General features: G+C 35.7%; 1 protein-coding gene across 1 annotated transcript in view; it reads right to left on the bottom strand.

Annotated features, from left to right (window-relative positions):
* STXBP5L (syntaxin binding protein 5L) overlaps nt 1–26,999 on the bottom strand; it is a 337,784-nt gene that overhangs the window by 209,630 nt on the left and 101,155 nt on the right. The window contains exon 6 of the mRNA XM_058555874.1: nt 3,366–3,500. Coding sequence (XP_058411857.1) covers nt 3,366–3,500 — 135 coding nt within the window. The remainder of the gene's footprint in view (nt 1–3,365; nt 3,501–26,999) is intronic.

The raw sequence follows: 26,999 nt of genomic DNA, 5'->3' as shown, positions 1-26,999 counted from the left end.
ATTATTCTTGTCTTCCCACAATACCCAAGTCTTGCCTCTCCTACCTTCTTTTTCTTTAATATGTCAGCATATGTCCACTCCTATCCACCATCATAATTTTTACCAAGAATACAGTCTTTTCTCTCTCCAATCATTTCTCCATACCTGCATTCAGAGTAGTCTTCCTAAACGCAAATTTGATCAAGTCAATTCTCTGCTCACAACCCATCAAAATCTAGCTCCTTGCCTTAGATAAAGTCCAAACTTCTCAAATTTGCTTACAAGGCTTTTCATATTATATATCCTGATTACTTCCTCAGCTTTATCTCTTGCCATCCTCTCCTCTGGCCATTCCAGTCAACTACACTACTTAAAATTTTTGTGCATGAAACAAAAACTCTCTCATATTCCATCCTTTAAATCTTCTGTTCCCTCTTCCTGGAACACTCTCACCCCTCTCTCCCAGGTCTCCATTCATCTAACTGAAACTCATCCTCCAGACCTCAGCTTAGATGTAACTTCCTTCACAGATACTTCTCTGAGACCCCATGTCTATCTTAGGTGTCCTTCTTATGGAATTGCCACATTATATTTCCAATGTATCATAATTGCCTTTTTACTTAATCTCACCTTTATTAGACTGGAAGCCCTGATATGATAGAAACCATGTCTTACCAGTTCATATTTGTTTCCAGCAACTGGCATACCATAGTGCTCAATAAATATGTTTGAATGATTGTTGGTTAAATACAAGCCTTACACTTATGATTTAATTCTGAATTTCACATTCCAGTTTTAATCATATATAGAAAAAATAGGTTAAATTTTTTAAAAAGCTAGGGTTGCCCTGCAGAAACAGCTATTTCTGTGCTATAACATGGAATACATTTTCTCAGAAAAATATTTTTGTACTGTCAGTTTAGTTCTATACTGCTATTTTATGAGGTGTTCTACAAACATCACTGTTTTTATGGAAAATGTGTTCCAGTTTCCAAATAATCAATATACACATTTTGGGAACACAAACCACTTATAATTTTGGGAATTGCCTATAATTACAAGTAGGAATTCACTAAAAATAGAAATAAGCTGAAAAATAACAAACATTGAATGAAAAGTATTTCAAGTAAGGACTTCAAATAGAAATAATCTCACATATATCCTATAGACAATTCTGCATTTGTCATATTTAGAAAACGTATTCTTAAAATTTATCTCTAAAATTCTATTTATGAAATGACTATTTATAATTAATACATATTTTATTATTGTCCCATACACTTGACACATAATAACAGGAAGTGGCATGCATTTTCTATGTATCTCAAGAGGTAGAAAGCAATTAAAAGACAGTTCTGGGAGACTGGAAGTTGGCATTTAAAATTACATCCATCACAATGGAACTACAATGCCATGGAAAACACTTTTGGAAATCTGGTCTAAGTAAACCAAGAAATAGTCAGGAGGTGATGCTGTCTATTAATAATTTCTTGAGGATATTTCAAGGACATTTTCAGAGGCATGCACAACTCTATAAAACACTGGATTTATACAAATGGTAGATTTTATTCTGATGCATATATAGGAGTATACTATGAAAAATAAAAATGCCTTATTTTACTTCTTTAATTTCTCCTAATTTTACCCTTCTTTATAATATACGTTTTTAAACTCTTCATTAGCCTGACATCATAAAGTATAGACTATATAAATACATATAGGTAAAGTATAAGTCACTAGTTCAGGTAGTATTAATTTGAACTATGAAAAGGATTTAAGTAAATGAATATATAAAAAACATTGCAAGAGTGGTGAAATATTTAATCTGTTTAGATAATAAACTCTTTATAATTACTTTAGCAGCTCAATTGTGTGTGTTGTGTTGTGTTCAGCTGAACACAAATGATGTATCTATTACTAGTTGTACTAATATTAAATTTGTATAAAAGCTCTATAATTCAATCTCAAGTTTATTTGCATTTTTATCAATATCCTAAAACAATATTATGAAAAAAAGCATTAAGTTCAGCCCTATTTATTGCTTTTATAGGACTAAGATTATAGGGGGAAAAAGTCTTTCCTAAATAGTTAAAAACTCCTAACTTTTTGGGGGAGAAATAATTGTCTATAAAATAAATGTTTTTAAAAATACATATACAGAACATTAAAATGTATATGAGCAAAATAGCTCAGACCAATTATAAATATAAATGAAAGCTGTAAGTCAATAGTAGTGTGTAACTATTTATCATATTAATTCTTCAATAATGTCATTAGTCATTTAGTAGCTACTCTGTGGAAATCACCAAAATAAACCAAGTATAAAAAAAAAGGAAAAGAGCAATAAACAAAGATTCTTCCCCGGAGCAGTTGTTAATCTAATGAGGAAGGAAAAATTATCATTAATAAAAGACCCATTAGGACATAATACAAAAGGAATATTGTAACAAGAATATAACTAGTAACGACTTTCCCTATCAAGTAAAACACATGCACATTGCAACACTGGGAATAGGGAATAGTAGATTTACTATAAAGACAAGAGTCAAGTTTCATAAAAATAGGCTGTTTTAATCTGAGTTTTGGAGAAAAGTTAATTATGTCACTTAGAATATATATATGAGAGAGAGAATGAGCCAGCCTCAAGTCAAACGTATCTTATTAAGGATCTAATATGTACAGAGCATAAACATTTATTAAAGAAAAATTGTTTTTCTGATTATCACATTAATCAGGAGAATTGTTTGTGTACATACTACAAATAGATGGCTTGGAATTCCACAAAGTTTCACATTTAAGGATTTCATATTTTATAAGTGCAGAAATTTAAATATGAGTGCCAAAGTCAAAGTGGTAATTGCCATCAACTACACACCCAAATAGCTATATGCATCACAACAGGAAATATATTGATAAACTGATTCTCTTTTGAAGCCAGAGCAATGTGTTAATGAGGCAAGTGAAGAATAACCTGCCAGCATTAAAAAATATGTGAACTGATCATGATTATTTTTACATAAAACTAAATGTGGTCACAATCCACTTGCCATTCCTGCTGGAAGTGGCTATACTAAGGTTGACTACAAAGAAATGAGATGATTTCCATGTATAACTTTCAGAAAGAGACTTACTATTTTATCACCAAATTTTGCATACATAACCCTTAACTGTTTACAGTAGTTAGAAAGTCTAAAATTATATATGTTAATACTACAATATCTATTTCTAAAAGGCTTTATGGTTTTAAATTACTTTAGCTAAACTTTTAACTCAAATTAATCATAAATTAGCTATAGATGTTTCAAATAACTGTAATTTGATATATATGTTACATAACCATATGAAATATTTAAGTCAAATAAAGTGATATTCAAGTTCAAACTTACAGTTCTATTGCCTTGTTCCACATGATAACATACCCAGAAAGAATGAAAGATTCAATGTTTACAATATGTGTATTTCCTCTTTCTGTTCCAACATAGAGCCATTTACTCTGGAAAGGTAGATGACAGTAAGTAATTCTGAAAGAAAGAAAATTACAATTAAAATATCTAAATTTTATGTCTGGCCAGCATTATATTTTCCTTACACTTATTATGAAGTGATAGCTATATAAACAATAAAGTTTAGTATATACTCAAGTAGCATTTAGTTATAGTAGAGGGCATAGGATAAATAACAATAGAAAATACCATTAAAAATAATGATAATAATAACCTCTATTAAATAAGTGTCTGAGATGGGCATTAATATATATTATTTCTAATTCTGAAAACAGCACTACAAGACAGATATATATTTCTGTTTTACAAAGAGGAAACTGAGGCCAAGAATTTTTATTTTTACTTGCCTAGTACTGACAGCTAATCGTGGCAAGGCTGGGATTCAAATCCGTTCCTGTTTGGTTGCAAAAGTACCATCTTTCTACCAAGCTACATTGTTTGCTTGGTTTTTTTGGTAACAGTCAGTTCAAATAGAAATTAGGGACATTTGAAACATAAATTTCAGAGTTCTCAGAGAGTTTTTAGCTATGTCTGCATGAGATGATAGATTATTTACGTTTTATTCAGATGCTTGGCACCTAAGTAGTAGTATAACGAAAACTTGGAAGGTCAGAGATTCACAGTACTAGTCCGTTATTTTTTTTGTTCTACCTTCATCTTCAAATGGGCTTTCTGATCAGCTCTGGGAACCTGTTCCAGTCAGAGCAACCATGACTCCCATATATGAAATCTGAGAATTTACCAGAGTCTTCTATTCACAGCATTATCACTCTTTCTAGTATGGCCTACTCATGGTCCTTAATCACTCTTAAAAAGACAAGGGGGATAAGATCATGGTTATCCCCTGCTAGAACTTGTTATTGAATCATATTTCCTAGAGGTTACTCAGAAAAGGAGCCGGTAAATTGTTAGAAGAGCTGGACAGTATTCTGATGCCACGTGGACAGACCAATATGGAATAAAAAACAAACAAACAAAAAAGGAATGTGAATGGTAAGTTCCCAATAAGATTCCATCTTGTACCTCTTTATATAAGAGTTAACATCCAGTCTGTCGAATTTATATTCTCAATGTGGTTCACTGACTTATTCAACAGCCTACCTCTCTAAACCAAACTTTGTCTACTCAAAAGTATTGCACTGTGGGGCCAGCCCAGTGGCGCAAGCGGTTAAGTGTGCGCGCTCCGCTGCAGCGGCCCGGGGCTCGCCAGTTCGGATCCTGGGCGAGCACTGATGCACCTCTTGTCAAGCCATGCTGTGGTGGCATCCCATACAAAGTGGAGGAAGATGGGCATGGATGTTAGCCCAGGGCCAGTCTTCCTCAGCAAAAAGAGGAGGATTGGCAGATGTTAGCTCAGGGCCGATCTTCCTCACACACACACAAAAAAGTATTCCACTGAAAGCACCTTGCACGGTACATCCAAAAAACTAGAAGCCCTGCTATTACATACTCACAGAGTTAACTGACAGTCTAATTAAAGTATAACCTATACGATATTAGACAATTCTGATTAAAACCTAAAGTTTAGAATTGCTATTGCCAAGGGATATTTAATAATGTTCCACAGGAAATAACTTGATGGTCATGTTTCTAGGCAATGAAGGATCAATTTTCAATTCAACCTAAGTAGAAAGATGAAACTCATTTGAAAGAGAATTTAAGATCATCCTTTCTGAATCACAGGGAGAGTAGGAAAGAACACTAATCTCATAAAAGTAGACAGAAATACAGGAGTTCGGGTAGAAAAAGAGCACTTCAATATTACACAGTCATCTCCAAGGTTAAGAAGAAAAGTTTAAGAACTATTAGGAGACAAAATTTTAATACAGACAGATTTTACAGTACAAGAACAATAGAATACATGAAGAAGATCCAAACAGAATTAGTAGTATTCCTTGAACCAATACTTCTTTTTTCCTCATTCTTTTTGACAAGAAACTAAACCCTTGATGACAAAAGAGTTTCATCTAATGTCCAGTGTCCAACCGATGGGTAGTGGTTAAACAACTAATTAAGAAAGAGTCCCAGACTTTATATGAACCCAATAAAAAAGAATAATGTGAAATACTTAAGATGACTGACATAGGTGAGAGAGAGGGGGCATGATTACACTTGTGCTGTATATTCGATAACCCTAATAAGTGACTAATCAATACCCTTATAGAACTGAATTTATTGTGTTTAATAGTCACATTTTCATTTGTAATGTATTTTTACCACCACCACCTGCAAGATGAAGCATCTTCTGTGATATGTGAGCCTTGGAAAAATGATCTTGTCCCTATATCCATATTCACTATCATTCCCCTATAGTAAATCATCTAAGACTTTTTTTGTTGATGTCATAATAGTTTATAACATTGTGAAATTTTAGTTGTACATTACTGTTTGTCAGTCACCATATAAATGTGTCCCTTCACCCCTTGTGCCCAGCTCCCAACCTCCTTCCCTCTGGTAACCACCAAACTGTTCTCTCTGCCTGTGTGTTAGTTTATCTTCCACATATGAGTGAAATCATGCAGTGTTTGTCTTTCTCTGTCTGGCTTATTTCGCTTAACATAATACCCTCCAGGTCCATCCATGTTGTTGCAAATGGACAATTTTGTCTTTTTTTATAGCTGAGTAGTATTCCATTGTATATGTGTGTGTATATATATATACACATATACACACACATATACCATATCTTCTGTATCCAATCATCAGTCAAGGGACATTTGGGTTGCTTCCACTTCTTGGCTATAGTGAATAATGCTGCAATGAACATAGGGGTGCATGAGCCTCTTTGTTTTTGTTTGTTTGTTTGTTTTTATTTTTGTTCATTGAGGTAACATTGGTTTATAACATTGCATAAATTTCAGGTGTACATCATTATACTTCTATTTCTGCATAGATTACATCATGTTCACCACCAAAATACTAATTACAACCCATCACCACACACACGTGCCGAATTATCCCTTTCGCCCTCCTCCCTCCCCCCTTCCCCTCTGGTAACCACCAATCCAATCTCTGTCTCTATGTGTTTGTTTATTGTTGTTATTATCTACTACTTAATGAGTGAGATCATACAGTACTTGACCTTCTCCCTCTGACTTATTTCACTTTGCATAATACCCTCAATGTCCATCCATGTTGTCACAAATGGCTGGATTTCATCGTTTCTTATGGCTGAGGAGTATTCCATTGTGTATATATACCACATCTTCTTTATCTATTCGTCCCTTGATGGGCACTTAGGTTGCATCCAAGTCTTGGCTATTGTGAATAATGCTGCAATGAACACAGGGGTGCATGTATCTTTACGCATTGGTGTTTTCAAGTTCTTTGGATAAATACCCAGCAGTGGAATAGCTGGATCATATAGTAGCTCTATCCTCGATTTTTTGAGGAATCTCCATACTGTTTTCCATAGTGGCTGCACCAGTTTGCACTCCCACCAGCAGTGTATGAGAGTTCCCTTCTCTCCACATCCTCTCCAACACATGTTGTTTCCTGTCTTGTTAATTATAGCCATTCTGACGGGCGTGAGGTGATATCTCATTGTAGTTTTGATTTGCATTTCCCTGTTAATGATTTTGAACATCTTTTCATGTGTCTGTTGGCCATCTGTGTATCTTCTTTGTAGAAATGTCTGTTCAGGTCTTTTGCCCATTTTTTAATTGGGTTGGTAGTTTTTTTGTTGTTGAGATGCATGAGTTCTTTATATATTTTGGAGACTAAGCCCTTATCAGATGTATGGTTTGCAAATATCTTCTCCCAATTGTTAGGTTGTCTTTTTGTTTTGTTGATGGTTTCCTTTGCTGTGCAGAAGCTTTTTAGTTTGATGTAGTCCCATTTGTTTATTTTTTCTATTGTTTCTCTTGCCCCATCAGACATGGTGCTTGAAAATATGTTGGTAAGACTGATGTCGAAGAGCGTACTGCCTATGCTTTCTTCCAGAAGTTTCATAGTTTCAGGTCTTACATTCAAGTCTTAATCCATTTGGAGTTAATTTTTGTGTATGGTGTAAGGTAAGGGTCTACTTTCACTTTTTTGCATGTGGCTATCCAGTTTTCCCAACACCATTTGTTGAAGAGACTTTCTTTTCTCCATTGTATGGTCTTGACTCCTTTGTCAAAGATTAGCTTTCCATAGATGTGTGGGTTTATCTCTGGGCTTTCGAATCTACTCCATTGATCTGTGTGTCTGTTTTGGTGCCAGTACCATGCTGTTTTAGTTACTATAGCTTTGCAGTATATTTTGAAATCAGGGAGTGTGATACCTCCAGCTTTGTTCTTTATTCTCAGGATTCCTTTAGCTATTTGGGGTCTTTCGTTGTTCCATACAAATTTTAGGATTCTTTGTTCTATATCTGTGAAAAATGTTGTTGGAACTTTGATAGGGATTGCATTGAATCTATAGATTGCTTTAGGAAGTATGGGCATCTTAACTATGCTAATTATTCCAATCCAATCCTAGGTATTTTATTCTTTTTGTTGCAATTGTAAATGGGATGGTATTCTTAATTTCTCTTTCTGCTACTTCGTTGTTAGTGTATAGAAATGAAACTGATTTTTGTATGTTGATTTTGTATCCTGCAACTTTACTGTATTGGTTTGTTACTTCTAAAAGTTTTCTGCTGGATCCTTTAGGGTTTTCTATATAGAAAATCATGTCATCTGCAAATAGTGACAGTTTCATTTCTTCCTTTCCAATTTGGATCCCTTTTATTTCTTTTTCTTGCCTGATTGCTCTGGCTAGGACTTCCAGTACTATGTTAAATAGGAGTGGTGACAGTGGGCATCCTTGTCTGGTTCCTGTTCTTAGAGGGATAGCTTTCAGTTTTTCACCATTGAGGATGATATTAGCTGTAGGTTTGTCATATGTGGTCTTTATTATGTTGAGGTATTTTCCTTTTATCCCCATTTTATTCAGAGTTTTTATCATAAATGGATGCTGTACCATGTCAAATGCTTTCTCTGCATCTATTGAGATGATCATGTGATTTTTATTTTTCATTTTATTAGTGTGGTGTATCACGTTGATTGATTTGCGAATGTTGAACCATCCCTGCACACCTGGAAGAAATCCCACTTTGATCATGGTGTATAATCTTTTAAGCGTATTGTTGTAAGCAATTTGCTAGTATTTTGTTGAGGATTTTTGCATCGATGTTCATCAGTGATATTGGCCTGTAATTTCCTTTTTTTGTGTTGTCCTTGTCTGGTTTTGGTATCAGGGTAATGTCAGCTTTGTAGAATGAGTTAGGGAGCTTCCCCCCCTCCTCAATTTTTTGGAAGAGTTTGAGAAGGATAGGTATTACGTCTTCTTTGAATGTTTGGTAGAATTCACCACGGAAGCCATCTGGTCCTGGACTTTTATTTTGGGGGACGTTTTTGATTACTGTTTCGATCTCCTTACTGGTGATTAGTCTATTCAAATTCTCTACTTCTTCTTGATCCAGTTTTGGAAGGTTGTATGATTCTAAGAATTTATCCATTTCTTCCAAATTGTCGAATTGGTTGGCATATAGCTTTTCATAGTATTCTCTTATAATCTTTTGTATTTCTGAGGTGTCTGTTGTAATTTCTCCTCTTTCATTTCTGAGTTTACTTATTTGTGCCTTCTCTCTTTTTCTCTTGGTGAGTCTGGCTAAAGGTTTGTCAATTTTGTTGATCTTTTCAAAGAACCAGCTCTTGGTTTTATCAATTTTTTCTATTTTTTTTTAGTCTCTATTTCATTTATTTCTGGTCTGATTTTTATTATTTCCCTTCTTCTACTGATTTTGGGCTTTGTTTGTTCTTCTTTTTCCAGTTCCTTTAGGTGCATTATGAGATTATTTATTTGAGATTTTTCTTGTTTGTTGAGCTAGGCCTATATTGCTATAAACTTCCCTCTTAGAACCGCTTTTGCTGTATCACATAAATTCCGGCATGTCATATTTTCATTTTCATTTGTCTCCAGGTATTTTTTGATTTCTCCTTTGATTTCTTCATTGACCCAGTCGTTGTTCAGTAGCATTTTGTTTAACCTCCACGTATTTGTGGCTTTTCTGATTTTCTTCCTATAGTTGATTTCTAGTTTCATGCCGTTGTGGTCAGAAAAGATGCTTGGTATTATTTCAATCTTCTTAAATTTATGGAGACTTGTTTTGTGGCCTAATATGTGATCGATCCTAGAGAATCTTCCACGTGCATTTGAAAGGAATGTGTATTCTTCGGTTTTTGGATGGAATGCTCTCTATATATCTACTAGGTCCATCTGTTCTAGTGTGTCATTTAAGGCCAATGTTTCCTCATTGATCTTCTGTTTGGATGATCTATCCGTTGGTGTAAGTGGAGTGTTCAAGTCCTCTAATATTATTGTGTTACTGTCTATTTCTCTTTTTATGTCTGTTAATAATTGCTTTATATATTTAGGTGCACCTACATTGGGTGCACAGATATTTACAAGTGTTATATCCTCTTGTAGGATTGTTCCCTTGATCATTATGTAATGACCTTCTTTGTCTCTTTTTACAGTTTTTGTTTTAAAGTCTATTTTGTCTGATATGAGTACTGCTATCCGAGCTTTCTTTTCATTGACATTCACTTTCAGTTTGTGAGTGTCTTTAGGTCTGAAGTGTGTCTCTTGTATGCAACATATATATGGGTCTTGTTGTTTTATCCAATCAGCCACCCTATGCCTTTTAATTGGAGCATTTAGTCCATTGACGTTTAAAGTAGCTATTGATAAGTATGTACTTACTGCCATTTTTTAACTTTTTTTCTCAGTGTTTTAGTACTCCTTCTCTGTTCCTTTCTCCTTCTATACAGAATTGATAGTCTCTTTAGTTTGACCTCTGTCTGAAAGCTCTACTCTTTAACTCCCCTCCTCCCTCATGTTATGTTTTTGATATCATATCTAACCTCTTTTTTGTGCATTTGTATCCATTACCCTCTTATCATGGAAATAGATAATTTTTCCTATTTGTGGTCTTCTCTTTTCCCCTTAAACCAGTCCCTTTAACATTTCTTGTAGCACTGGTTTCTTGGTGACAAACTCCTTTAATTTTTGCTTGTCTGGGAAATTTTTGATCTCTCCTTCCATTTTGAATGATAACCTTGCTGGGTAGAGTATTCTTGGCTGTAAGTTTTTTCCTTTTAGCACTTTAAATATATCGCGCCGTTCTCTTCTAGCATGTAAGGCTTCTGCTGAGAAGTCAACTGATAGCCTTATGGGGTTTCCTTTGTATGTAACTTGTCTTTCTCTTGTGGCTTTTAGGATTCTCTCTTTATTTTTAATTCTGGACATTTTGATTATGATGTGTCTTGGTGTGGGCCTCTTTGGGTTTATCTTGTTTGGGGCTCTCTGTGATTCCTGTACCTGGATGTCTGTTTCCTTCCTTAGGTTAGGGAAGTTTTCATCTATTATTTCTTGAAATAGATTCTCTGCCCCTTTGTCTCACTCTTCTCCTTCTGGGACACATATAACATGGATGTTAGTGCGCTTGATGTTGTCCCAGAGGTCCTTTAGACTGTCCTCACTCTTTTTAATTCTTTTCTCTTTTACCTGTTCAGTTTCGGTAATTTCTTCTAGTCTTTCGTCCAGCTCGCAGATCCATTCTTCTGTATCCTCTACTCTGCTTTTGAGTCCCTCTAGTGAATTTCTCATTTCAAGTATTGTATTCTTCATTTCTGATTGGTTCTTTTTTATATCTTCCATTTCTTTGTTGACATTCTCCCTGAGTTCATCTATTCTTCTCCCCAGATCAGTGAGCATCCTTAACACTTTGTTTGAACTCTCTGTCCGGTAGGTAGCTCATTTCTGTTTCACTTAGTTCCTTTTCTGGGGTTTTGTCCTGTTCCCTTACTTGGAATGTATTCCTTTGCCTCCTCATTTTGCCTCTTTCCCTGTGCTTGTGTCTATGTATTAGGTAGGTCAGCTACGTCTCCTGCTCTTGGATAGGTGACCTTATATAAGTGATGCCTTAGGAGGCCTGCATTGTGCTTCCCTCAGCTCATAACGTTCCAGGGGTGACCCCTATGTGGTCTATGTGTGTCCTTCTGTTGTGGCCTGTTTGCTCTCTCTGTAGGCACCCAGGGAGGCCGAGTTATGCTCCTGGCCAGCTGTTGTAATGCTCAGCTGCTTGTAGTTGTTGTGGGCCCTTCAGTCTCTTTATCAGGTGTGGGGAGCCCCAGCACAGTTGGCTGCAAGTTCTAATACCACATTTGTGTTGCAGTATTTCTTTTAAGTGAGTAGGCCCCCAGCGTGGCAGGTTGTTAGGCTCAGGGGCTTACAATTGCTATAAGCCTCCAGCCTTTCGGTCGCTTGTCAACTCTCTGAGGATTGCAGCTGGGTGGGGCTGGCCTCAGGCACTGGAGCACCCAATTGTTTCAGGCTTTGGAAGGTGGGGCAAACCCCCTATGTGGGTCTTTGAGAAGCACAAGTCTTCTGCAGCTGACAAGCCCTGCCACCCACAGGTCCACACACACAGTCAACACAGTCCTGCCCCGTGTGCGCGCCCCGACCTCCTGAAGTGGACCCAGTCTCTCCACGGCAGGAGCCCCACACACTCCACCACTGCCCCACACTCTCCACCCACTCCTTGTGCATGCCCTGCCCCTCTGAAGTGGGCTCAGTTGTCAGGCTGCAGAGAATCCAGTCACCAATCTATGCAGGCCCACAAGTTGCCTGAGGGCTTGTTGCTGGGTGGGGTCAGTCTCTAGGGTGGGCTGCCTGCCCTGGCTGAGCTGGATTAAATCAGTGCTCTAGTGGGTGGGGCAGACCTTGGATAGCAGGCCCCAGGGAGATCTCCAATGGCGTCTGTGTCAGCACGCCCACACCAGGCCACAACAATGGCCGCCGCCAATGTCCCAGTCCCTGGGGTCTCACCTCTCACTGAGATGCACTCAGGGCCTATTAGGTGAGTCTCTTTTCACCAAAGCACTGTGCACCTTTCTTTCTGGTGATTTTAGGTTGCTTTCTGAAACAAGTGAGTTTGCGCGTGGGCCCTTTAAGAGCCGGTTTTAATTTCTTTGTGAACCAGCTTTTCTGGGGGTACTCCCCAATGTTTTAGTAGCAGGCAAAGTCAGATATTATGCCACTCATCTCAGTTGTGTTGGGTCCACAAAATGCCCACAGCGGGGGCGCTCCCCGGCTCAGGGCCCCGCTCCTCCAGGGAAGGCTGCGTACCTGTGGGCTGCTCCCAGGCGGCCATGAGGCGCTGCGGCTTGTGAAGGGGCTGTTTTTTCTCTCCAGAAGGGAGTTTCTGCCTCTTCCACCTCGATTAGGATTGTCCTTTGTTGCAGGAGTTCCCCTTATCCTGTTTTCAGTTCTGTCTCAGGGGTAATCTTTCCACTAGTAGTTGTAACTTTGCTGTGTCCATGGGAGGAGGTGAGTTCAGAGTCTGCTTATGCCGCCATCTTGACTTCTCTCTTTTGCATAAACCTCTTTGGATTGTTGATTTCAGGATCTTTGGATAAATACTCAGCAGTGGGATAGCTGGATCATAAGGTATTTCAATTTTTAATTTTTTGAGGAATCTCCATACTGTTTTCCATAGAGGCTGCACCAGTTTACATTCCCACCAGCAGTGAATTAGGGTTCCCATTTCTCCACAACATCTCCAACATTTGTTATCTTTTGTCTTGGTGATTATAGCCATTCTAGCGGGTATAAAGGTGATATCTTAGTGTAGTTTTTATTTGCATTTCCCTGATGATTAGTGATGCTGAACATCTTTTCATGTTTCTATCGGCCATCTGTATATCTTCCTTGGAAAAGTCTGTTCATAACCTCTGCCCATTTTTTTGTGCAGGTTGTTCTTTTGTTGTTCAGTTGTGTGAGCTCTTTATATATTATGGAGATTAACCCCTTGTTGGATATCTGATTTGCAAATATTTTCTCCCAGCTGGTGGGTTGTCCATCTAAGACATTTTCAGTCTTCCATCCATTCATGCATTTATTCAAACTTCACTGAATAATTCTTCATAAAAAGTACTGTCCCTGATCACAACACACCAACTCTTTTCCCCTCAAAAAACACACTATCTAATAGGAGAGATAAGACAAGAAGACAAGTAAGAAAAATAAAAGTAAAATGTGTTAATTGCTACAAAGAGGTCAAAGGAGGGAGGGATAAATTCCAGTAAAGAAAATCAAGGAAAGCTAATGTAGAAAATTGTATTTGAATTGGGCCATTAAAGATCAAATAACTGTAATTTGATATATATGTTACACAATGATATGAAACAAAATAAATGTTTCTCAAGCTTGAATAATGTACAAAGCTTTAAAATTTCTTGCTGATCCTCACTTTTGACTTTTATAATTTTTTAACTTATGTATAAAAATTAAATAAGACATAAATCCCTCATACTTATAGCTCTTATATACACACAAAACAAAAAGTACAAACTAAATACAAATAAAACTACCACTAGAATTCAAATTAATGACATTAATTTATGTGACACATCAATTTTTTTATGGAAAGAAAATAACCTCACAACATGGACATGATTCTGACTGCACAGGTTCTTTGAATTTGGTGTGTCTATACTTACTCAGTGCTTCTCTTGCACCACTTGCCTCTACTTGAACAGCTTTGAACTCCATTGTATAGTACACCATCACATAATCTTACAATCATTTGGCATGAATACATAACACATGTGCATAGTCCACTTTTGTTCTTTTATTAATCAATAACAACTAAAATAACACTAGTTGGTGCCAACACAACCACAAATGCAAATTTAACTTCACATATTGGACCCGTATTTTTACACAAAATGGTTTATTCAAATCATTCAGAATGTTTCCATTAGTCTGCTTATAAAAATAATAATAGTACAATCAAAAATTACTGTGGAAAATTCATAACCCAAAGATTATGCCCCCAGACCTTATTTTGAGAAACACTGTCAATACACAAGCCAAAAACATACTTTAAAAAAGGAAATGGTTTAAAATTACAGAAATTATGGTATACGAAATTTAGTGGGAGATTTCAACTTTGAAAATTCTTTCCCCCTAAGTTCTAACATCGTTCAATTTTAGTCCTATTTTTTGTCTGGATTTCAGGTGAAACCTCTAGTAACAAGCATGATGACAAATGTCTCCAATCCCCTCTATAATACTTATAATTATGCTTGACAACCTGGTTACACTCAGAAGCATGTGTATAATGATTCTGCATATTAAAAATACAAATGCCAGAGATAATAATTCAGGACTTCTGAGGTAATATTTAGCAACAGTGTTATGGGTGGTTTTGATGCACAACCATAGTTAAGAACCACTAAATAATAGCAACAATTTTTCATCTTTGGTATAAATAAATATCTCATTAAAATTCATATTCCCAGTTCCCAGCCACACAACTTGTGACTCCATGGATCTGGGATGAGACATATAACTGATATTTTAACAAGTATCCTCAGTGCTTGCTATTCAAAATAAAGTCTAAAGACCAGCAGCACGGACATCACCTAGAAGCTTAGTAGAAATTCAGAATCTCAGGCCCTACTCCAGAATCAGAAACTGTATTTTATGAAGAACCCCCTGGCGAGTCATGTACACACTAAAGTTTAGGAAGCACTTCTCTAGGTGATTCCGATACAGATAATCTATGAACTATATTTTAAAAAACATTGTTCTGTGGTTGAATGACTGCTGCTTACTTACTCTTCAAGTTTTAGGATAAGAATCTCAATTACTCAGTTAGTAGTAGGGATAAAGCCTTGTGGCTATATAGGCTCCCCAAAAGAGCTAATGATGATTATAATAATGATGACAATAAGAACCACAACAGCCAGGGAAAGGGATAGATAGCTACCCTAGGATTTCCCAGCATCTTAAGTCAAAGACTGATATTTAAGAATTTTAGTGGAAAAACTCAAATCATATAAAAGAAAAAATAAAGAATTAAAATTTCTTTAAGAAAAAAATCTGATCATTTCGGACAACTTATACCTAACTAAAATTATAATACAAGAGACAAAATTAAACAGATAAGTGATAATTTCATCGAATTTCATTCACAGCGTTAAGGCGCTATTAATCAACTAACCAGACAATAAGAAACTCACTTGATTTTGTTGTGTGTAATAGTTCCAAAACTGTCAAGTTTTAAAAATAAGTCAAATCTCTCCATTTCCATAGAGAATAACATCATGAATTCTGGCAAATGCAACTCTGAGAAGCTTATTCTCATTCTCCTCTAGCAAATGAAATAACATTTTCTACACTCATTTAAATTCACAGAATATTTCAATTTCTGAACAAGAGTATTGAGTTAGTGAGAGTCATGTTGGGAACAGGAATGAGGCACTGATCTCCTGATCAGGCTGATAAAAGTAGAAGTGTAAGGGAGAGACATAATTCCACCCCAACCAGCAGAAACAAAGTGTCTCTCCATATCTCAGGTGTTAATGAAGGACAACTGGGGAACTTGAACTCCTATTCACACTTGTTAGTAACAAGATGATATCTGCCCTTCCCCTGCCAGAGCAATGTAAAAACAACTCATCCAAAACGGAAGGTTTAAATAAGACCTAGAGTGTCAGAACATAATATCTAAAATGTCTAGTTTTAATTAAAAATCACTCATTGGGGCCGGCCCCGTAGCTTAGTGCTGGCGGCCCGGGTTCAGATCCTGGGCACGCACTGACGCAAGGCTTGTCTGGCCATGCTGAGGCGGCATCCCACATACAGCAACTAGAAGGATGTGCAACTTTGACATACAACTATCTAGTGGGGCTTTGGGGAGAAAAAGGGGGAAAAAAAAAAAGGAGGAGGATTGGCAATAGATGTTAGCTCAGGGCCGGTCTTCCTCAGCAAAAAGAGGAGGATTGGCATGGATGTTAGCTCAGGGCTGATCTTCCTCACAAAAAAAAAAAAATCACTCATCATGCCAAGAAATAGGAAAATCTCAATTTGAATGAAAAAAGACAATATAAACCAACACCAAGATGATACAGATGTTAGAATTCACTTATAAATCTTTAATATGAGCTATCATAAAAATACAACAAGCGATTATGAATGAAATCAAAAAACATTAGAAAGTCTCAGCAAAGAACCAGGAGATAAAAAGGAGAACCAAATGCAAATTTTATTACTGAAAAATACAATAAAGAAAATTTAAAAACCTATGGATAAGATCAACAGCAGAATGGAGGGGATAGAAGAATCACTGAACTTGAAGATGAAACAACATAAATTATGCAATCTGAACAAGTAGAAAATATATGTAAAAACATAATGCCAGAGACTCAGATACCTGCAGGACAAAAACAAAATATCTAACAATCATGTTATCAGGGTCCCAGAAGGAAAGGAAAAGAAGATAGGACTGAAAAAGTAGCCAAAGAAATAATGTCTAAAAACTTCCCAAATTTGGCAAAATACAAACTAAAGGATTCAAGAAACAGAAAAACCAAACAGGATAAACCTAAAGAAATAAAACCAAGACAGATCATAGCTAAACACCTGAAACTAAAAAGAATTTTAAAATTCTTGAAAGCAGCAAGAGACAAATAACACCTTAACCATAGGGGAAAAAATTCCAATGACTGCAGATTTCTCATCAGAAAACAGGAGGACGGAAGGAATTAGAACACTACTCACGTGCTTAAAGAAAAGAAGTGCCAATCCACAATTCTATATCCACCAAAAATATCTCTCAGGAATAAAGGAGAAATAAAGAATGACGAGACTCATTATTAGGTGAAGGAAAACTAAAAATTTGTCACTAAAAGATGAACTCTAAAAGAATGGTTAAAGGGAGTTCACTAAAGAGAAAGGAATAATAAAAGGAGGAATTTTTGAATATCAAGTGTGAAAAAAACAACAGAGAGAGTAAAAATACGGGTAAATACATTTTCCTTCTCCTCTGAGTTTCCTAAATTATGTTTGATAGTGAAGGAAAAATTATAACACAGTCTGATGTGGTTCTAAATATAGAGAGAAGAAAATTTATTATAAATGAGTGAAGTAAAGAAAGGAAAGTTCTCTATACTTCATTCAAACTGGGAAAATTCAACAGCAGTAGAGAGTGATAGGTTGTTTATATATAATACGTCTACAGCAACCACTAAAGAAGTGAGGCAATACAAACAGACACATTGAAAAAAAAAGCTACAGATATATCAAAATGGAATTCTTAAAAACTGCTCAATTAAACAACAGGAAGGCAAGAAAAAAAAACAGATAAATGAAAAACAGAGAAAACAAGCAGACAACAAAAAATAAAATGAGAACTAAGCCCTAACATATCAATAATTACATAAAATATAAACACCAATTAAAATGCACAAATCGGCAGAGTGAATTAAAAAACACTACCCAACTAACTATACTCTGTCTACAAGAAACTCACTTTGAATATATTGACATGGGTAGGCTGAAAGTAAAAGAAAGGACAAAGACATATCATGCAAACATTAATCAAAAGAAAGCAGGAGTGGTTATATCATTATCAGATAAAAAAGATTTCAGAGGAAAGAAAATGACCAGAGACAGAGAGGGACATTATGTAAAGATAAAAAGGTCAGTCCACCAAGAAGACATAGCAATCCTAAATGTGCATGCACCAAACAACAGGTTGCAGAATACATGAAGCAAAAACTGATAGAACTGGGCCGGCCCAGTGGTGTTAAGGTGGCCCAGGGTTTGCGGGTTCAGATCCCAGGCGTAGACTGACACACTGCTCATCAAGCCATGCTGTGGAGGCATCCCATACATAAAATAGAGGAATGGATGGATGTTAGCTCAGGGCCAACCTCCCTCAGCAAAAAGGAGAATTGGCAATGGATATTAGTTCATGGCCAAGTTTCCTCACACACACACAAAAAAACTGATAGAAGTGAAAAAAGAAAAACAGAATCCATGATTCTAGTATGAGATTTCAACAGCTGTTTCTAGCAAATCAGTAAAGTTACAGAAGAACTCAACACACCCATCAATAAACAGCAACTAATCAACATTTATAGAATAATTTGCCAAACAACAACAAAATAGTAAATTTTTTCTAGCATCCACAAAACATATACCAAGATAGACTACATCCTAGGCTAAAAAACAAACCTCAACAAATTTAAAATAGTTCAAGTCATATAGAATGTGTTGTCTAAACACAACGGAACCAAACTAAGAAATCAACAAAAAAAAAGATAATAGGAAAAATCTCCAAATACTTGGAACTAAGCAACATACTTCTAATCTAGGGGTCTAAGAAGTTTTCACAAGGGAATTAAAAAACTGCATTGAACTGAATGACACTGGAAATATAATAAATCGAAATTTGTGGAACACAGCTATAGCAAGGCCCAGAGGAAATTTATAGCAGTAAATACATACATTAGAAAAGAAGAAAAGTCTCAAATCAATAACTAAGCTCCCACCTCAAGAACCTAGAAAAATAAGAGCAAAATAAACCCAAACCAAATAGACAAAAGGAAATAATAAAGAGCAGAAAGCAATGAAATTGGTAACAGAAAAGCAATAGAGAAAATCAATGAAACAAAAAGCAGTTTCCTTGAAAAGTTCAATAAAATTGAAAAATTTCCAACAAGACCTACAAGTTAAAAAAAAGATAGAAAAGACAATTTATCAATATTAGGAATGAAACAAGGACTATCACTACAGATCATACAAAATTAAATATGATAATAACAACTCTACACAAGTATATCTGACAACTTAGATAAAATGGACAAATTCCTTGAAAAGCACAAATTAGCACAATTCCCCAAATATGAAATAGATTGAATAGTCATAACTGTTAAGAAAATTTAATTAATAATTTTTAAATTTCCAGAAAAGAAATCTTCAGGCCCTGATGGTTTCACTAGAAAATTCTATCAAACATTTAAAGAAGAATCACTACCAATTCTAGCAATCTCTTCTGGAAATACAAAAGGGAAAACTTCCCAATTCATTCTAGGAAGATAGGATTACCTCAGAGCAAAATGAGATAAAAACAGAAAAATAAAGAAAACCTTAAATAGATACAATTTTTGTCAATTATAACTCATTAAAGCTGGAGGAGGAAGAAAACTACACACCAATACTCCTCAGGAATACAGATGTAAAAGTATTTAACAAAATATTAGCAAATAGAATTCAGCAATATATAAAAAGACCAAGAAGGGCTTACTCCAGGAATGCAAGGCTAGCTCAACACTCAAAAATCAGTCATTGTAATTCGCCATATTAAAAGCTGAAACAGAAAAATAACATGATCATATCAATTGATGCAGAAATAGCATTTGAAAAAATTCAACACTCATTCATGATAAAAGCTATCAAAAATAATATGAGAGGGTGTTTTCTCAACTTCATAAAGAGAAGCTACAAAAAACACCTACAATTAACATTATACTTAATGGTGAAAGACTTGAATGCTTTCCCCCTAAGATCAAGAACAAGACAAGGATACCTGCTCTCATCATTCTTCTTCAACATAGTATTGGAAGTTCTAGCCAGTGTAAGAAAGCAAGAAAAGGAAATAAAGTCATGTAGATCAGAAAAGAAAAACTAAAACTTCCCTACTTGCAGATAACATAATGGTCTACATAGAAAACCCCAAGGAATCTACAAAGAAATTCTTATAAGTAATAAATGAGTTCAGCAACGTTGCAGCATATAAGATAAACATAGAAAATTCAATTGCATTTCTAGATACTAGCAACTAACATGTGGAAGCTAAAATTTAAAATGCAATACCATTTAAAATCACTCAAAATATGATATACTGAGGTATAAACATAAAAACAATTATAGAACTTGTATGATAAAACCCACAAAATCCAGATGAAAGAAATAAAAGATCTAAGTAAGCAGACATTCTCTGTTCATGGATGTTAATACTCAACATAGTAAAATGTCTATTCACATTTTTACAAAACTTTAGCAAGATATTTTGTAGATTTTTGTAGACAGGCTTATTCTAAAATTTATATGGAAAGGCAAAGAAACTAGAAGAGCTAAAACAACTGTGAAAAATAAGAATAAAGTAGGAGAAATCAGTCTACCCAATTTCAAGACCTAATATATAGCTACAGTAATTAAGACTGTGTGGTAGTGACAGAGGGATAGGAATATAGGTCAATGGAAAAGAACCGAGAACACAGAAAAATAAACCCACTCAATATGTTCAACTGACTTGTGACAAATGTAGAAGGCAATCCAATGAAAAAGAGTTCAACAAATAGTACTGGAGAATTGGATATCTATTCAGACAAAAATGAATCTCCAACTAAACTTCAAACATTACATAAAAATTCTCAAAACAGAGCACACATTTACATGTAAAATATAAAACTTTTACAATAAAAATATGGGAGAAAATCCTTGGGATCTGGGACAGAGCAACAAATTCTTAGATTTGATGTAAAAGTATGATCTATAATGAAAGAATTAATAAATTAGGCTTCATCAAAATTTTCTCTACGAAAAACATTTTCTCTATGAAAAATCCTGTTAAGAGGATGAAAATACAAGCTATAGACTGGGAGAAAATATTTGCAAACCACATATCCGACAAAAGACTACTATTTAGTATAAATTTTAAAATTCTCAAAACTGAATGGTAAAAAAAAAAAAATACAAAAGAAAGGCCTAATAAAATGAAAATCAATTACTTCTATTGGACCCAGGAGAGAATTGAAGTCTCAGGACAAACTACAACCCAAAAAATCTTTATATAAGAAGGAGTTCTTAAGAAAACCAGAAAACAATGAAGACAAAATCAAGGGCACTAGAGAAATTTGAAGCCTCTGGCACCTACAGCTACAGCAAACATCAATACAGCCTAACTCCTTACTGGTCAATATAAAACCTCACACTAAAGGCCTATCTATCTCAATTCCTATTACCCAGCACACATGTCCAGCTTTCAACAAAAAAGACATGCTAAAAGGCAAGGGGAAAAAGTCTGAAGAGATAAAGCAACATCTGAAAACCAGACTAGGATGCGATAAAAATAATAGAATTATTAGATAAATTTAAAATAACTATGATTAATATTTTAAGTGCTCTAATGGAAATGGTAGACAACATGCAAGATGGATAATATAAGCAGAGAGATGTAAACTCTAACAAACATTCAAATGGAAACATTAGAAATCAAAAATACTGTAAACAAAATGAAGAATGCATTTGATGAGCTCATCTGTACAGTGGACACAACCAAAGAAACAATCAATGAGCTTGAACATCGGTAACTACAAACTTGCCAAACTTAAATACAAAGAAAAAATCCAGAATATCCAAGAACTGTGGGACAATTTCAAAAGGCATAACATACATATAATTAGAATACCAGGAGTAGAGAGAACTGAACATAAGAAATATTTGAAGCAACAATGACTGAGAACTTGCCAACATTAACAACAGACACAAAACCACAGATCCAAGAGGCTCAGAGAACACGAAGAAGGATGAATACAAAATATCTACACCTAAGCATATCATATTCAAACTGCAGAAAATCAACAAAGAGAAAATCTTGAATAAAGCCAGAGGGGAGGAAAAAGCCACCTATAGAGAGAAAATGATAAGAATTACAGTGGACTTCTCACCAGACACTATGAAAGCAAGATGAGAGTGGAGTGAAAGAATTAAAGTGTTGGGGGAAAAAAAACCCTCACAAACCTAGATTTCTACATCCAGAGAAATTATCCTCCAAAAATGAAGAAATAAAAACATTCTCAGAAAAAAAAGCGGGGTGGGGAGGGTAGGGCATTCTTTGACAGCAGAGTTGCCTGGTAAGAAACGTTGAAAGTTTTTCAGGGAGATGGAATCTACATTAGAAAAAGAAGAGCTTGAGAGAAGGAATAAATGAAGGTAAAAGAACATATTTTCTTTTTCTTAATTCATAGAAAAGACAAATGCCTGTTTAAAATAATAATAGTAATACTGTATCATGTGATTATTGCAAATAGATGAATTAAAAGGAAACAACAACATAATGGACAAGAGGGAGGATTTGGGAATACTTATTTCTTCGTTATAAGCTATATTCACTGCCTATAAAACAATATATGTTATTTTTTTATTCAGATAGAATTTACATATAATATGTGTAAGATTGAGTTGTAAAAGGTGTTGGTTTGATTCATTTATATATTGCAATATGATTACTATAGTAGTGTTAGCTAACACCTTTATTGTAGTACATAATTACAATTTCATTTTTTGTGTTGAGAACAGTTAAGATCTACTCTCCTAGCATCTTTGAAATTCATAATACAGTATTATTGACTATAATCACTATGTTGTGCATTAAATCTCCAGAACTTATTTATCTACTATTTGCAACCTTAAATATCTCCCCAATTCCCCACAGCCCAGCCCCTGGTAACCACCCTTCTACTCTCTGTTTTTACAAGTTCAGTTTTTTTAAGATTCCACATGTAAGTGATATCATACAGTATTTGTTTTTCTCTGACTTATCTCACTTAGCAAAATGCCCTCAAGATCCATCCATGTTGAGGGAAGGAGCCGAGGTGAGAGGCATTTTGAAGAACTGGGTTTAAGAGTCAACTGCCTTGGGAGGAGCAGAATGTTCATCATGGTGAAAGCTGTCATGGGAGTGGGGGCCATGGAGGCCTGTTTCCTTCCCTGACTTCCTTCTAAAGGCCTTGGGAAGGGGGGTATCTCGATGAAGAGATCAAGGCCTCAAAAAAAGACCTTGGCAGATTCAATTCCTTGCACTTCAGTCGGCCTCTTCTCTCCACAAAAGGAGGACGGATTAAAGTGAGGATTAAGCGAAAATTTAAGGATAAGCAATTTTTGTCCTTCCCTGGGTCCAGTATTCCCATAGCACACAGCAAAAGGGGACCTCAACTCCAACCTCTTGACAATTACTCTCTGGGTGGTATGGGAACCAATGACCTTGGAGACTCTGGGCCTGGGCCTGGGCCTGGCGAGCTCCGAGCCTAAGCAGAGAGGGCATCACCCAGGCCTCAGGCCCACCCAGCCCCAAACCTCGCACAGTGCTCTTTGCTCCCACACGTCCCATTTCTCAATGCCCCCCTGCAGCTCTGCCTCCTCTCTTCCCACCTCCTCTTCTCCTCCACCCTCATTTCCATCCCCCTACGGCTGCATCCTCCTCACTCCCTGCCCAGACCCCCGCCCACCCCCATCCGCCACATCCCAGCCCTCCAATCCTCTTCCTCAAAAAAAAAAAATCCATCCATGTTTTCACAAAGGTAGGCATGTTTCCAGAGGCAAGATTTCCTTTTTTCTCAGGGCTGAAATATTCCATTGTATATATGTATCACATCTTCTTTATCCACTCACCCATTGATGGAAACTTAAGTTGTTTCCATAGCTTGGCTACTGTGAATAATGCTGCAATGAACATGGGGGTGCAGGTATCTCTTTGAGATAGTGATTTCAGTTCCTTCAGATATATACCCAGGAATGGGATTGCTAGATCATATGGTAGTTCAATTTTTAATTTTGTTGTTGTTGTTTGTTTGTTTGTTTGCTTTGGTGAGGAAGATCAGCCCTAAGCTAACATCCATCGCCAATCTTCCTCTTTTTGCTGAGGAAGATTAGCCCTGAGCTAATATCTGTGCCCACCTTCCTCTCTTTTTTTTTGTATACGGGACACGGCCACAGCATGGCTTGATGAGCAGTGCGTAGGTCCACCCCTGGGATTCCAAACCTGCAAACTCTTGGGCCACCAAAGCAGAATGCAAACTTAACCACTACGCCACTGGGCCAGCCCCCAATTTTTAACTTTTTAAGGAGCCTCCATACGGTTTTCCAGAATGGCTGTACCAATTTACTTGCCCACCAACAGCGTATGAGGGTTTCCTTTTCTCCACATCCTCAACCACATTTTTTATCTCTTGCTTTTTGATAAAAGCCATTCTAGCAGGTGTGAGGTGATATCTCATTGTGCTTTTGATGTGCATTTCTCTGATGATTAATGATGTTGAGCATCTTTTCATATATCTGTTGGCTATTTGTATGTCTTCTTTGGAAAAATGTCTATTCAGATTCTTTCCTCATTTTTATAATTGGATTAGTTGGTTTTTTTGCTATTGAGTTGTATGAGTTCTTTATATATTTTGGATATTAGTCTCTTTCAGATATATGGTTTGTGAATATTTTCTCCCATTCTCTAGGTTGCCTTTTCAAGTTGATTGTTTCCTTTGCTATGCAGAAGCTCCACTTGTTTGTTTCAGTTTTTCTTGTCTGTGCTTTTGGTGACTTATCCAAGAAATCATTGCCTAGACCAATGTCAATGATCGTTTTCCCTGTTTTTTTCTAGTAGTTTTACAGTTTTCAGTCTTACATTTAAATCTTTGATCCATTTTGAGTTAATTTTTGTGAGTGGTGTAAGACAGTGGTCCAATTTCATTGCTTTGCATGTGGATATTCAGTTCTCCCAATACCATTTATTGAAGAGACTGTCCTTTCCCTATTGTGTGTTCTTGGTACCCTTGTCAAAAATTAATTGACCATATATGTGGGGGTTTATGTTTGGGCTCTTTATTCAGTTCCACTGATCTCTACGCCTGTTTTTATGCCAACACCATACTGTTTTGATTACTATATCTTTGTAATATAGCTCCAAATCAGGTATTGTGATGCCTCCAGCTTTGTTCTTCTTTCTCAGGATTGCTTTGGCTATTTGGGGTCTTTTGTGGTTCCATACAAATTTTAGGATCATTTTCTATTTCAGTGAAAAATGTCATTGGAATTTTGATTGGGATTGCACTGAATCTGTAGATAGCTCTGGGTAGTATGGACATTTTAACAATATTAATTCTTCCAATCCAAGAACCTGGAATATCTTTCCATTTATTTGTGTCTTCTTCAACCTCTTTCATTAACGTTTTATAGTTTCTAGTGTACAGGTATTTCACCTCTTTGGTTAAATTTATTACTCAGTATTTTATTGTTTTCAATGCTATTGTAAATGGGATTGCTTTCTTAATTTCTCTTTCAGAAAATTCATTGTGAGCATATAGAAATACAACTGATTTCTGTATGTTGATTTTGTATTCTGAAACTTTATTGAATTCATTTATTAGTTCTAACAAATTTTAGTGGAGGGTTTAAAATCCTTAGCATTTTCTATATATAAGATCATGTCATCCAAAAACAATAGGACTTCCAGTACTATGTTGAATAAAAATGGCAAAAGTGGGCATTCTTGTCTTGTTATTAATCTTAGAGGAAAGGATTTTAACTTTTACCACTGAGTATGATGTTACCTGTTGGCTTGTCATATATGGCCCTTATTATGCTGAGGAACATTCTTTCTACACCCAATTTGTCAAACATTTTTATCATGAAAAGATGTATTTTATCAAATGCTTTTTCTGTATCTATTGAAATGATCCTATGATTTTTATCTTTCATTCTATTAATATGGTATATCACATTTATTGATTTGTGTATGTTGAACTAGCCTGGATCCCAGGGATAAATCCCATTTGATCCACGGATAAATTCCATTTGATCATGGTGAATGATCATTTTAATGTGCTGTTGAATTCAGTTTGATAATATTTTGTTGAGAATTTTTGCATCTATAGTCAACAGAAATATTGGCCTGTAATTTTTTCTTGTAGTGTCTATATTGAGTTTGGTATCAGGGTAATGCTGGCCTCATAAAATGAGTTGGGAGTGTTCCCTCCTCTTCAATTTTTTGGAAGAGTTTGAGAATGATTGGTGTTAAATGTTCTTTAAATTTTGGTAGAATTCACCTGGAAAACTATCTGGTCTTGGACTTTTCTGTGTTAGGAGGTTTTTGATTACTGATTCAATCTCCTTACTCATTATTCTCTGTTTAGATTTTCTATTTCTTCATGATTCAGCCTTGGTAGGTCATATGTTTTAGGAATATATCCATTTCTTCTAGATTATCCACTTTCTGGCATATACTTATTCATAGTAGTCTCTCATAGTCCTTTGTATTTCTGTGATATAAGTTATAATGTTGCCTCTTTCGTTACTGATTTTATTTATGTGAGTCCTCTGTCTTCTTTTCTTACTTAATCTAGCTAAACTTTGGTCTTTTTGTATACCTTTTCAAAGAACTACATCTTAGTTTCATTGATCTTTTCTACTGTTTTTCTGGTCTCTATTTCATTGATTTCTGCTCTGATCTTTGTTACGTCCTTCCTTCTGCTAACTTTGGGCTTAGTCAGTTCTTCTTTTTCTAGTTTCTTGAAGTGTAAAGTGAGGTTTTCGAGGTTTTTCTTGTTTCTTAATGTAGGTGTTTATCCCTATAAACTTCCCTCTTAGAACTGCTTTTGCAATCTCCCATAGGTTTTGACATGTTCTGCATCTATTTTCATTTGTTTAAAGATAGTTCTTAATTTCTCTATTGATTTCTTCTTTGACCTATTGGTTGTTCAAGATCATGTTGTTTAATCTCCACATAAAGTCATGCACCACATAACAACATTTCACTCAATGACGGATCACATATATGATGGTGGTCCCATAAGATTAGTACCATATAGACTAGGTGTGTAGTAGGCTATACCACCTAGGTTTGCATAAGTATTATCTATGATG

This window comes from Diceros bicornis, chromosome 15, assembly GCF_020826845.1.
Source record: "Diceros bicornis minor isolate mBicDic1 chromosome 15, mDicBic1.mat.cur, whole genome shotgun sequence".
NCBI lineage: Eukaryota > Metazoa > Chordata > Mammalia > Perissodactyla > Rhinocerotidae > Diceros > Diceros bicornis.
The sequence above is the reverse complement of the archived record's forward strand: the minus strand, read 5'-3'. Positions and strand labels throughout refer to the sequence as shown.